At 44.5% G+C, this 13,544-nt stretch overlaps 2 protein-coding genes across 4 annotated transcripts in view; one reads left to right on the top strand and one right to left on the bottom strand.

The window, feature by feature from the left end:
* Msh3 (mutS homolog 3) overlaps positions 1–4,928 on the bottom strand; it is a 162,556-nt gene extending 157,628 nt beyond the window's left edge. For both annotated transcript variants that reach the window (XM_005356505.3, XM_005356506.3), the window contains exons 1-3: positions 4,745–4,928; positions 3,254–3,371; positions 765–985 (exon numbers count right to left, since the gene is read on the bottom strand). In XM_005356505.3, the coding sequence (XP_005356562.1) occupies positions 765–985; positions 3,254–3,371; positions 4,745–4,873 (468 nt within the window). In that variant the 5' untranslated portion in view covers positions 4,874–4,928. The remainder of the gene's footprint in view (positions 1–764; positions 986–3,253; positions 3,372–4,744) is intronic.
* A 103-nt stretch (positions 4,929–5,031) lies between these two features.
* The window catches only part of Dhfr (dihydrofolate reductase), a 23,377-nt gene continuing 14,864 nt past the window's right edge, over positions 5,032–13,544 (top strand). Inside the window, exons 1-3 of one of the 2 annotated variants that reach the window (XM_005356504.2) lie at positions 5,032–5,235; positions 5,544–5,593; positions 8,180–8,285. In XM_005356504.2, coding sequence (XP_005356561.1) covers positions 5,150–5,235; positions 5,544–5,593; positions 8,180–8,285 — 242 coding nt within the window. In that variant the 5' untranslated portion in view covers positions 5,032–5,149. The remainder of the gene's footprint in view (positions 5,236–5,543; positions 5,594–8,179; positions 8,286–13,544) is intronic. The other variant, XM_026783751.1, reaches the window with a different exon arrangement.

The raw sequence follows: 13,544 nt of genomic DNA, 5'->3' as shown, positions 1-13,544 counted from the left end.
TGCCCTGACTACAGAGGGTACAGATGCTCTGTGGCCAGGCCTCTCGTGCCCTGCCACAGGACTTCCCTGCTAATGGATCAGACCAGCTTACCCTAAGCTAAAATAAACCTTTCCTTAAGCTGCAACAAGAAAAGTCCTTAGTGCACACATTGCCTCCAAAGAGAAGGGGCAGAGATTCATGGCAAGAGAAATTTAGCATACTTTATTGGGTCTGAGAAGGCAATTATTTTTAATTTTTATGAGATTTTCCCTTTTGTTTCCATGATTTTATATAAATCCAAGAAAGCTATATAATAGCTTAATACACATTCACAGAAATACATTTTCTAGGAAAAAAATTATTCTCTTATTCATTTATGGAATAAGACAGACTTCCAGAAAAACTGATACTCATTTATCTTACCTTTGAATTGACTCTGTATCTGCCAAGTTTCCAACCAAAAAACTCACACCTACGTGCTGCCATGGGGATTTCCCGTGCAAATTATGGAAATCAACGAAAAGCACCCCCAACCAGTACCCCCAGTCTACACAATACAGCAGGGCTGCCTGCAGGTGTTCTGTCTTGTTTTAAAGCAACCTCTCCCAAACATACATTAAAATTCTAAATATTGAAAAGAAAAGCAACTAAGAAAGAAACAGTTCCTCAGCTGACACAGATGATCGGCCACCTGTGGACATCACTGATTTCCATGATAACCCCAAAGAACCTAACTATTTTGGGACAGGAATGAGTGACTGTCCCTTACACAAAAGTTACATACTTTCAGATTAGCGTGGGATCTGAAATCCTCAGAAGAAACTGCACTCTTTGCACGCTGAAGAGTGATGTCTTCAAAATCAGTACATTTTGGCAGAACTGCAAATCTCTCTTGAAGAGGTTCTGTCTGGACTGTGTTTTGAGGGAGGGCAGAATCACAGCAGAATTCTTTCAACTTTTCCAGAGACTTTAAAGCAATCCTGGGCCTCAGACATTTCTTTGGCTCTTGGGAAATAAGAAGAAAACATACTAATTGTATTTTGACTTCATTACATCAATTCATAATCTGGAATTTTTCAGAACAATACCCCATTGGAACAATGAACCTAACTATAATGTGATATAAAATAAAAACACTGCTCAAGATAAATGACACACTGAAACATACCTATACCTTCATTCACTGATAAAATCCACTGAGAACTACAATAAAGGAGGCCGGCTAAACAGCTCAGCAGGAATGATACTTGTCACCAAGACTGAGGAACTAAGTCCAATCCCTTGAAATTAGAAAGTAGGAGAGGACCAGCTCCTTCATGTTGTCCTCTGACCTCCACAAACACTTGTAATAATAAATAAACAAACAATAAGCAAATAAATGATACAATTATAATAATGTGGGATGTCCTATTGTATATGTGTTGCTTTTATTAGTTGATGAATAAAGCTGTTTTAGCCAAAAGTCAGGCAGGAAGGTGGAGTCAAAGAGACACCATGCCAAAGGAGATAGACACCAGAACTTGCCCAGTAAGTCACTGCCTTGTGGCAATACACAATTAATAGAAACGGGTTAATTTAGGATGTACGAGCTAGCTGGAAATATGCTGAGTCATAGGCCAAACAGTGTGGAAGAAAAACTCACTCTTTCTTTTAGAAATTTCTTCTAAAATTCTGATTTTTTTTCCAATATAATTTATTAGATTTAGTGAGGTTTCTCTTATTCTAAAAATATACTTTGGGATATCTTTTCCAATGTGTAGCATGAATAATAAAAACCCAGAGACAGATACTGGGATATTGGATATTTCAAGATGAAGATCAGAAAAGCAAAGCAGCCAAATCACTGCAGAGTTCTTACCTCTACCAAGGCTCAGACAAACAAAGGGGTGATCCTGTCCTCAGCCATGACTGCAGACTGCAATGAGTTCTCTCCTGCCTTGTAGACCTCTCTCCACCCAGCCATACCACTCCTGCCTCCACCTCCCAGTCTGGGATCACCTTTGTGTGAGTTCTATTTCTCTTTTTAGACAGCTGCAATCTCAAGTAACCCAGGGTGGCCTTGAGTTCTGGGATTAAAGAAGCGTGCCACCACTCCCTGGCCTCTAGTAGTTTAGCTCTGCAATCTGATCCTCAGGCAAGCTTTATTTATTGAAACACGGAAGCCAAACCAGGCTAAGGTAGCACTAGCGCAGGCCTTTAATCTCAGCACTTGAGAGGCAGAGGTAGGCGGATCTCTGTGAGTTCAAGGCCAGCCTGGTCTACAGAGCTAGTTCCAGGTCAGCTAGGGCTGTACAGAGAAACCCTGTCTTGAAACAAACAAACAAACAAAAAGCCCACAAATAAAATACCACTACATCAGTGTACATTTGACCTCATTTTCTCAAATGTACATAAAGGTTTCCTGTGAGTGTTAAGATTTTCCTTCTGTTTTGTAGCCCAGGTTTAAAAAAAGGAACTTGTACATGGAAGAATCTAGGAACAAGGTAGTTCTGTGTAATAGAATACTGCCAGGATGTAAGAAGAGGAATGTGGAGCAGTCAAAATGACACACGCAGCAGACAAGGCGGTCATGGCCAGGGCTCGGAGTACGGGGAAACAGAGACGTTCTGTTGGCCAGTGCAGCGTTTTAGAAGTGAAACATTAAAGTCTGTGGAAAGGGCTAACAAGATGGGGACTGTAAAATGGCTCCCTGGGTAAGGCTGCTTGCCAACAAGCCTTACAATCCGAGGTCAGTACCAGAACTCCACACACTGGGAGGAGAGAAATGGCTCCTGGAAATTGTCCTCTGACTTCTTGTACCCATTTCACAGGCACACACACACATAATAAATAAATCACTAACACACGTTTCATCTCTATGACCAAGATTTAAAGTACAGCGAAAGGGACTGGAGAGATGGCTCAGTGGTGAAGCACACATGCTCTTTCATCAGAGTACCTGAGTTCAAGGCCCAGCAACCATATCAGGCACTCCAGGAGGACTCCACATCTCATGGCTCTGCAGGCCTCTACACGTCTACCCCCCCCCACACACACACACACGTGCGCGCGGGTGCACACACTTTTAAAAATTAGAGCAAAAGTGAACAGAAGAGAAAGTTGGAAAGAACCAAATTAGAGAAGTGAGTTCCACTGTGGCCCTAGCTCCCCAAACACCAGCTCAGGCACAACAGAGATCCTTCTCCACAGGGGAAAGCAAGGCTCAATGCCCATTGGCCTCCTCTGCCCTCTGCGAACCCCAGCAGCTGAGAAGACTCATTTCCTAGCACTTACCAGGGTTGCCAGATGTTATTGAGGTATTTTCTTCTTCCAATTCTGGAACTTTCTTCGCTTTCCTCTTAATGGGCCCATCACTTCCCCGGGATCTCTTCCTGCTGTCACCTCTTGTAACCTGTATCAGGAAGGTTGGAAATGGTGCAGTGATGCCATCCTAAGGTTTAAGTCATTTAAACCTTGCTACAGAAGGACAGTAAGTGCCCCGCCTTCCACTCTTCCCACGGTGATCTACTTTACTCCGGGGAGGCTTTGGGCAGCTGCTTTTGCCATCAGAGACGGACACAGGCAGGTGCAGCCGCTCACCAATCACCTCAGCTGAAATTAAGTGGTGTTCTCGCCTTTCCTACTTACATGCGTTACATAGAAGATAAAAAATGTGTTTTCAAAATGCAAAATTGTGGGAGAAAGTGAGATAATACAAACATTTTCTGTTTCAAAGCTTACAGCCACTGTTAACAGATGTCCCAGGACTATTTGTTGGCAGGTAATCTAAGAAAAGCTTAAAACTTTCCCCCGCTATTCTGTCAATAGTGGGTGCAAAATAAAATCTTCATGACATCATGAAAATATAGCTCATTCTCAAGACGGGCAGAGGGAAGAGCAATCTGTTTAAGGAAAAAAACTAAATGAAAGGGGTTAAGATTCTTACACCATTTTGCACCTGCTTTAAAATATGGTAGATTGCTAAAAGCCAGTCTACAATCCCCTTCTACATTCTCAGTCTGGGAAGTGACGGCTAAGGCACCCTGAGCCACCCCCCCCCACCCCCCACCCCCGCCTGTGTGGGGAATATAACAAGGAACCTCAGGGATCGCTGCCCTTGGGCCTGCACTTGTGGCAACATCACGGTGGGGTTTGGGGCTTGTTTTACTTTTTGCTTTTAACTATTTGAATGGCTTTTAACTATTTGAACGTCAACAGGAATTTTATCCACCCAAACGCTTATATCACACTTTACACTGGGAAGCTGCACAGTAGCAGAGTGAGATCTGAAACACAGAGCAGTGCTTCTGAATTTGCAACACAAGCCTTAAAGACAGCTTTGTTCTCCTCAGCCAAGCAAGCATATGTAAGTAAAGTTCTTCTTCAACCGTCAATACCGTAGGGAAAACGTAAAGGAAAGAAGGGACGACGGAGGTTAAAAAATGTATCCTGGACCTGCATCCACCAAAGTTTTCGCCTCAGGTTCCGGTTAACGACAGAAGGCAACAAGATCTCAAATCGATTACTACTAATCGGGTAATAAAAGCCTTTCAACGAAAACATGGACCCGCAGACGTCACCACCTTCTCCTTCCCGGCTCCGCCTTCTCAGATCTCCCCACCTTTAGGCGCTCCACACTGCCTCCCCTTCCGGCTGCGACACCTACGCGCCCGTCCCGCCCCGCCCCTGACCGTCTGGCCCCGCCCACCACGTGGCCCCTCCCCGTCGAGGACAGAACCCAGCCCCGGCGGCCTCCGCTGGGGGCGCTGAGGAGTCGTCGTCTACCTTCTCCGCCGGCTCCGTGGAGGACGCGGTGGAACTCAGGCTTCCGGCAGACTGGAAGAACCGGCTCAGAACCGCTTGCCTCCCCGGGGCAGCAGAAACGCTGCCCGACGCGGACTTCGTGCGGGGCATCCCAGGATGCAGAAGAGCCAGCCCTTCGGGAGCGCGCGGCCCCCACTACCCCGCGCCTGCGCGCGCGCACGCCGCGACCCGCAGGGAGCCGGCCTGGTGGAGGCGGGGCTTAGTGGGCGGGGCCTATGATGCACAAATAGGCTGTGGGGCAGGACCTAGTGGGGGCGGAGCCTTCGCTGCACAAGTCGGAAGCGGCGTCTAGCGGTCGCTGTTTTCGCGCCAAACTTGAGGGGAACCCTAGCGTGCAGGCTGTCTAGGAGCTGATCGCCGCTTGTCATGGTTCGAACGCTGAACTGCATCGTCGCCGTGTCCCAGAATATGGGCATCGGCAAGAACGGAGACCTGCCTTGGCCTCTGCTCAGGTACTGTGGCCGGACTGGGTTCGGGAGACCGAGGCGGTTCGCTGAGTCGGGTCGAGCACTTGGCGGAGACGCGCGGGCGGATCTGCTTAGGCGCAGTCGTGAGCGGGTAGGCCCACCGGCTGCAGCCCCAGCCGGTGCCCGCGATGATCCCCCTGCTGTGGCAACCTTTGCCCAGAGGCGCCCTGACCGTGAGCAAAGTCCGGTCACTGGGCAGCACCACCCCCTGGGCTTGCACTGATCGCTGCTGAGCTGGAGTCTGAACACACGTGACAATGTTCCGGTTAACGCAATGTTTCTCTAACTTTCAGGAACGAATTCAAGTACTTCCAAAGAATGACCACAACCTCCTCAGTGGAAGGTAATTTGGGGTTAAGTCATCAGGATCTTAGGGCCTGCTTTCTGAAGCAGGCTTTCCATTGCAGACGTGTAAGCGGGAAGTCTCCCGTGGGAATATGGCATCTTTGTTTCTTGGCAGGAATTTTTGTGCTGCTCCCAAAATTTAATAAGCATCCTCTTAAAAAAAACATATATTTGAAATTTTGTTAGCAAGAGCATTTAATTGGACAGAATAATGAGCAAAATTTAGCCGTTTAAATATAGAGACCAGATCCGGTATTTATTTATTTTTAAATATTTATTTATTTATTATGTATATAATATTCTGTGCATATACCTGCACGCCAGAAGAGGGCACCAGACCCCATTACAGATGGTTGTGAGCCACCATGTGGTTGCTGGGAATTGAACTCAGGACCTTTGGAAGAGCAGGCAATGCTCTTAACCTCTGAGCCATCTCTCCAGCCCCCAGAGCCGGTATTTAGAATTGTTGCCGGAAGACATAAAACTTGAGCAAATGGAAAAGAATGCAGGGGAGAAGAGGTTAGAAAACAATTAAACATTTGTGTGATACTCTTGGATTTCTGGAGGCAGGAAGGCACGGTGGGATGGCGGCTGTGGTCTTCAGTGGGACAGTCTGGAGGGCTGACTTGATAGAAAAGAACAGGGAATGGTACGCAATTATAAGGCAGTGTCCAGTTGCTTGTAGGTCGTTCAGTGTGATTTCTCCCTAACAGACATGTTTGTTTATTATGGTAGGAGAGAAATAGAACAGTGGCTCTCGGCCTGTGGGTTTCAACCCCTTTAGGGTTGAATGACCCTTTCACAGGGGTGGCCTAAGGCCATTGGAAAGCACAGATATGTATGTACATCATGACTCCTGACAGTAACAAAATTCCATTTACGAAGTTACCATGAAAGTAATCTTATGCTTAGGGTCACCACCACAGCATGAGGAACTGTATTAAACGGTCACATCATTGGGAAAGTTGGGAAGCGCTGGCATAGAGCATGGGGAAGCAAGTCAGCAGAGCAGGTGTTGAACAATATTCATGGGACAGGTAGCAGAGAAATCACTGGCAGACAGGTGGGCAAGTGCCATTAGCACAGTGTATGCCCAGGAATCTAGATATCAGGATTAGGGAGATGGCTCAGCCAGTAAAGTTCTGAGGATCTGGATTCAAATCCCAGCATCCAAAAACAGCTGGGCATGGCAGCACCCATTTGTAATACCAGCACTGGTGAGACAGGCAGAAAGATCCCTGGGGCTTGTTCTCTAGCTAAATTTGTGGGCTCCAAATTCAGTGAGAAATCTCGTCTCAAGAAAATAAAGTGAAAACATCTATCTTCACTGGCTGGGCCTGTGCATACAGGTGTACAATACACACAAAATAAAAACTAACGTTTTCAAGATTTATTTGTTTTTCTTTCTAATATGTGTTTTGAGAGTGTCTATATACGTGTATGTACAAAATATGTGTGCCTGGTCCCCACAGCGGCCAGAAGAAGGTGTGAGTTCCCTGAAACTGGAGTTAAAAGCAGTTATAAGCCCTTAGATGTGGTGCTGAGAACCAAACCCAGGTCCTCTACTCTGCTTTTAACAGCTAAACTCTCTCTCTAGCCCCCAAATCATTTTTCTTAAAAGAATCCTAATTGTTACTCTACCTTTGATCCAGCTGTCTGACACTCAAGGTTTTTTCCAAGTAATTAAATAAAAGATGGAAGCTGTATGGTATGTATAGTTCTCTTAACAGGACTTTTTAAATGTTTTTTATTCTTTATAAGTTTCATACATTTATACAGTGGATATCGATCATATCCATTTAGCTTCTCATTCTTCCTTGAACTTCCCTCTCCCTCCGTAATTCACATTCTAGTCGTTATTAATAACCCTGTGTGTGGCCATTGACTGGGGCATGAACATGAGCCAGACCTAAGACTGAGTCTTCCTCTCTCCGCAGCCCCCAACTACCAATAGCTATCTAATAGGGGCGGGGCCTCAGGAGCCCCTCCACCATGCTAGAATTTTGACTGGCCTAATCTCGTACAGATGACCAAAGCTGCTGTGAGTTGGTACCTGCAGACATCTCCAGGTCACATTCAGAAATCAGTGTTCCCCATCTTTCTCCCTCTCCCACCAGCCCTTCCGTCCGTTCTTTCTGCCCCCTCTTCCTCTGTGGTCCCTGACCTTAGAGTAGTGGGAGCTGGTCCAGATGACCCAGAGAACACTGCTTTTAGATGGTGAGCACAAGTGCTGAGTCTTTAATCTTCTCCAGGTTTCCAGGAGTAGAAACTGTTCCTGTCTCCATTTTAGAACTAAGTAAAGCATATGGGGTTATCTAGTGGATGACAAAACCCCGTCAGCCTGAGCGCTTGGAATCAGAATTGTGCAAGGTTGCAGTTGACTGAAACCTAAGTAAAAGATAGACATTGGGTGGACCAAAAGGATTAGTTAATGAGCACTAAATCTGAATTTGGGGTGAAGCTGTTTGTTTTAATGTTTCTAAAGGATGTCCACTAGATGTCACTATGACAATCGTATCTTGCCTGTGTATGACACTGAAAATATATGTGCATTTTCAAAGGTATCCTGTCTGCTTTTTTGTAGGTAAACAGAACCTGGTGATTATGGGCCGGAAAACCTGGTTCTCCATTCCTGAGAAGAATCGACCTTTAAAAGACAGAATCAATATAGTTCTCAGCAGAGAGCTCAAGTAAGTGACATGAAGTCGCCACAAGAAAGCTGTGATCTATGTCCCAGGGCACAAATCAGTACGTTATAGAATGAAGTAGTATAGAAGTGAGTTGATGAGCATCTGTGTGTGTGTACACGTGCACATCTGTACATATATACATGCATGACCATGTGAACAGGGACACATGCGTGCAGCCCTGCATACAAAGCCGAATGTTGTCCTTCCACGTCCTTCCTAAGAGTCCATCCACCTCGCGAGACAGGGTCTCTCACTGTGATCTGGGGCTCACATATAAAGCTAGGCTAGCTGGTCCGCGAGATCCAAGAGTCCCTCTGTCTCTGCTGATCCACTGGTAGGGTTACAAGTACATGCCACCAAGCCCAGCTTCTTTTTACCAGGTGCCGGGGGTCAAACTCAATCCTCATACTTGGACAGAAACTTTACCATGTTATCACCCTAACCCCTAATAAATGACTCATTATCGAAACAAGTTGACACCATCAGTATTTACCCCAACATTCTGAGGTGACTAGATCCTTAATCTACCACCTTAGACCATTGAGCCATAATGCCTAACTAAATATCTTAATATCTCAACCGAGTGGGCAGTTATGCCATGTGGCAACTTAATTCTGTCCGTTAAGTGATTAAAGTGGTCTAGGAATCTTCAGGAGAAGAAAATGTCTGTAGTTGACTTCTGCTAAGAATTTTCTTATCCTCCAAATGTTTGAATAGATAATTCGTTCATCATGACTTAAGGTAGTTGGGGACTGGAGTAATGGCCCAGGGGTGAACACTGGCTGATCTTCTAGAGGACCTGAGTTCAATTCCCAGCACCCACATAGCGGTTCACAACTGGCTATCACTCCAATCCGAGGTGATCTGAAGCCTTCTAGCCTCCAGGGGCACTAGGCTTGCACATGGTGCACAGACATGCAGGCAAACAGTTAAACTTAAGGAAGGACTGGAGGTGATAGAGAAGATTGCCTATGAAGTCAAGTCCAGGAGTTTGACCTTGATGACGACTTTGCTATCATTGTTACTAGTCTTAACTTACTAAAATAACTTCCTGAGTCTTACAGGGCTTTGTTTTAGTTTAGATTGTTTTGGTCAGCAGGTGACTAAAATTTAAGGGAACATTAGGATTCAAGATGTTGACCATGCTTCCTTACGTTAATAAGTAGTCACCCAAAACAACACAGCGTCTTAGAGCATGGGACAGTGTTTGCTTGAACAGTAGTCAAGAATGTCACTCCTGTATGTTTTATTCAGGATCCAGCTAGAGAAACAGATGCAATAGAAGCTGTAGTTGTGGGGAACTGGCTTTCATGGTTATGGGGCGGAGTTACATGAATCCAAAACATCAGAAAGCAGACTGTCAGAAGAGCAAGCTAAGGCTTCCCAGGAGATGCTCTGCTTGCTTCTGAGAAGACTCAGCTCTACTATTGGGGGTTTGGGGACAAGATTTCTCTGTGTAGCCCTAGCCACCCTGGAGCTCACTCCATAGACCACACTGGCCTCAAACTCAGAGATCTGCCTGCCTTTGCCTCCCGAGTGCTGGGATTAAAGCGTGCACCACCCAACTTCTCAGTTCCACTATTAAGGCTTCTCGCTGCTTTGAATCCAAGTCAGCTCATAGATGTCGTCACTCCTACATACACGAGTATCTGAGTGAAGGGGAGTTAGCACAGCCCTGGGAGGGAAAATGCTCTCCATAGCTGTGTGCTAAGAGATTTTTATGTAGGGTTTCTCCCACACCCCTCTTACAATGACATAGGTTAAAACCTAGAATACACAAACACTGCATCGGTTGCCTCTAGTGATGGGGAATATGTGATGTGCCTCTTGCCATCTTCCTCCATCTTTGTGCTGCTCCTTGTCCTGGTTGCTAGGATATTCTGATGATCACTCTCCTTGAAAAATTACACATTCACAGGCTATATTGCCATTGCCAGAGATTTTTTAATAACATATTCTTGAATACTACTCAAGTTTATTTATGGCCAGCTTGAGCTAAAATAAACATAAAGAACTCTCAGTGGGGGACATGTTCAGTTGAGCTAGCATTTCTTCTCAAATGATGAGTCTAATTTCTTCTTTATGACCCCCCTATGGCGTATGTAATTGGATTGTGTTGCTTTTCGTGTATTTATATATAACATTTAGTAGGGTTTTTTTTTATTTTGCTTTTTTTTAAGGCTGAAAAAATTCAAAGTCTATTATCAAGCAGGCTAGAGAAGTTGGAATATCAGTCAGTGAAAGATTTTATTAGGGTCCATTTTTTTCTTCAGTCTCCGGCTTCTCTTGATTGTCACTTTATGTATGAACACAATGGGTCCTGTGTCACAAGACAGGCACTGAACATGACAATTGCTTATGCAGGCTTTCACTGGTACTTGGGATTTTAGCTACTAACCTTGTGTGGGAATCATCAAGGGAACCCCAAAAGTCACTAAGGACTGGAGAGGGCATACTTTTCATAATGCTTTCTGGGCAGGAAGTTGTAGCTTTAATAGAACCAAGTAACAAGTGTGAGTCAGTGGTAGTGGCTGCGTGACACTAAGCACACCGGAAGTCACTGGTTTATACGCCGGAGGAGAATGCATTAATTTATTGGGGGGGGGGGGGCGTGGGACTTGGTGGCACACATGTGACCCTATCACTTTTCAGGCTTTGTCATGAAGCTTTTGAGATTAAGGTCATGCTGGGCTATAGGGTGAGACCCTGTCTCAAAAAATAACAACAGAAAGATGTATGTATGAATAATTAAATGCCTTTGGTAACCAAAAATTAAATAAAAAAGTTTTACATCAATGCTGTATCTTTGAGATTATCGGTGGGGGGATCCCAATTGCCTCCATGATATAACACACTGCAAATTTTCTCGGTAAGAGCTATTCTGAATTTCATGGTGTAATCATGGTCTTATGATTCCTCTACCATATTCTTTCTAGTGATGGCATTTTCTGCTTTTTACGGCCTTTTCCTCTGACCCACACACACACAGCCCATTAAGCACTGACTTAGTGGACGTCCCCTCCCTGCTCTGGCTCCAAGTAGCCTTTGGGGTTTATGCAAGTCATAAGTGAAGCTTCCTGAACCTGAGATGTATTACCTACTAGATGAGATTAATAACAGCAACTCTTAGGATGGTTTTTCAGGATTTGTTGAGTTCTGTATGTTAATATCCTGGCTCACAAAAGGTACCTGTTATGCATAGCTTGCAGTTTAAGTTCCCCAGAAACATCCTGCATAAAGAGCTTAGCCATCAGCTCGTGGACTTTTGGGGGTGATTGGATAAGAGGTCTCTTCATCAATGATTGATAGGTAAGTTCACAGCTGAAAGGATATTAGGAGATGATGTCTTGTTGGAGGAAATTAGTCATTTTAGAGCATAGAAGTGGAAAGAAATCTGCTCCCCGTCTACTGTGAAATGAGTCTCGTGGCCCTACCACATTTTCTGACAGGGTTGCTCTTCCTTCAGGCCCAAAGCAGCAGGAGCTAGTGGTCAAGGCAGTGCGTCAAGCTAAATGGCTCCAGCCTTAAGTTAATTTCTTCAAGTTTTTTTGTCATAGAAGAAATGACCCAACACAGGACTCAGCAGAGACCAGCTCCTACCTTGTCCCTGAACCTTGTAGCTTATAGAAAATGCTGATATTAGGAGCTGGGGGAGGAGCATAGTGTAAGGCCTTGAGTTTGAGACCTAGCACCCTCAAAATGAACATGAATAATATTTGATTTCTCTTTATAGTACATAAATTGCTTACTTTTAAATATTATTGGGATCACAGTGAATAAATCTTATTTTTTACCTTAGCAAATCACCTTATTTTTTTTTTTTTTTCGAGACAGGGTTTCTCTGTAGTTTTTGGTGCCTGTCCTGGAACTAGCTCTTGTAGACCAGGCTGCCCTCGAACTCACAGAGATCCTCCTGCCTCTGCCTCCCGAGTGCTGGGATTAAAGGCGTGCGCCACCACCGCCCGGCCCAAATCACCTTATTTTTATCCTAAGACATAAATAAATCTCTCCTACCTAAATCAACTTGTACCCTCTCCTTTACGCCAGGTGATCAGAGACTATCTTATTGTCCTCATTTTGAACCTCACCTCAAGTTACTGTTTTCCTACCCTCAACTTTCTCTGAGTTTTCATGTGTTGAATAAGTTCACTGTAGCCTACAACAGTTTCTAGGGAAGTATATCATTTCCAGGCATTGGGCATGTTTTTACCTCTGCTGACACCCAGCTAAGGAGTCCGGCACCATCATTGCCCCACCAGAAATAATGCAGTATGCCTGGACGCAGATCCTCCACAGGTCTTGGTATTCTACTGCCATGCTTTTTGACCACTGCTGAGATGTGCATCTGGTTACCTTCTCACCCGTTTGGGTAGATGGACTGCTAAGTTTTAAATCTCTGTTGACAGCCTAGAAGTTGAGAAATCTTCACAGGATTAGTGGTCTGTAGGGCCTGAACACAGGGTCACCCTACTGATTCTACTTTGTGTTTTAGAAATGTAAAAATATTGTCTATTTACCCTGCTTTGTGTATTAGAAACTAAGTTGCTGTCTAGTGGCTACATGGGTGGCTAAATGGACTACCTCCTTATACATTGTTTCTTAATGGAGCATCTACTTACACATTGTTTCTCTTAATCCTCTGAATTCTTTGATGGAGTTTTAAGACTCTTCCATTAGAAACAATACCAGCCATGTCCACAGTTCTTGACAGAATTCATATTACTGCCCCTTATCTTTGAAGTCCACACCAATCATTTATATGGGGTTTTTGTTTTGTTCCATTTTTGAGGCTTTTGTTTTTTTGTTTGTTTGTTTGTTTTTAAGTAAACTAGAAAGTATTTAAATTTCGCCAGCTCTTCCATTGCTGTTTTTTTTATTCTTCTAGGATCTAATTCAGTATCACATGTGTATTGTTTCTCTTCGGTGTCTTCCAATCTATAACAAGACTATCATTTAATTACAATTAATAGAGGTTCATTTGAAAACTTGCCTTGAGAGTTTCTCGGTCCATGTGATAACCAGTTGTCCTGAAATAAAGAGCCAGAGTGACCCAAAGGAAGAAAGGAGCCTTCTTTAAATGAATTAAGTGAAGAGCAGACTGTGATAACATGGATAGATCAGTTGTGTTTAAGGCATCTACCTACCTGTGTATAAGAATGTCAGTGATGGGCTGGAGAGATGGCTCAGAGGTTAAGAGCATTGCCTGCTCTTCCAAAGGTCCTGAGTTCAATTCCCAGCAACCACATGGTGGCTCACAAC

This window comes from Microtus ochrogaster, chromosome 19, assembly GCF_000317375.1.
Source record: "Microtus ochrogaster isolate Prairie Vole_2 chromosome 19, MicOch1.0, whole genome shotgun sequence".
NCBI classification, from domain to species: domain Eukaryota; kingdom Metazoa; phylum Chordata; class Mammalia; order Rodentia; family Cricetidae; genus Microtus; species Microtus ochrogaster.
Note: the sequence above shows the minus strand (reverse complement) of the source record. Positions and strands in the feature narration are given on the sequence as shown.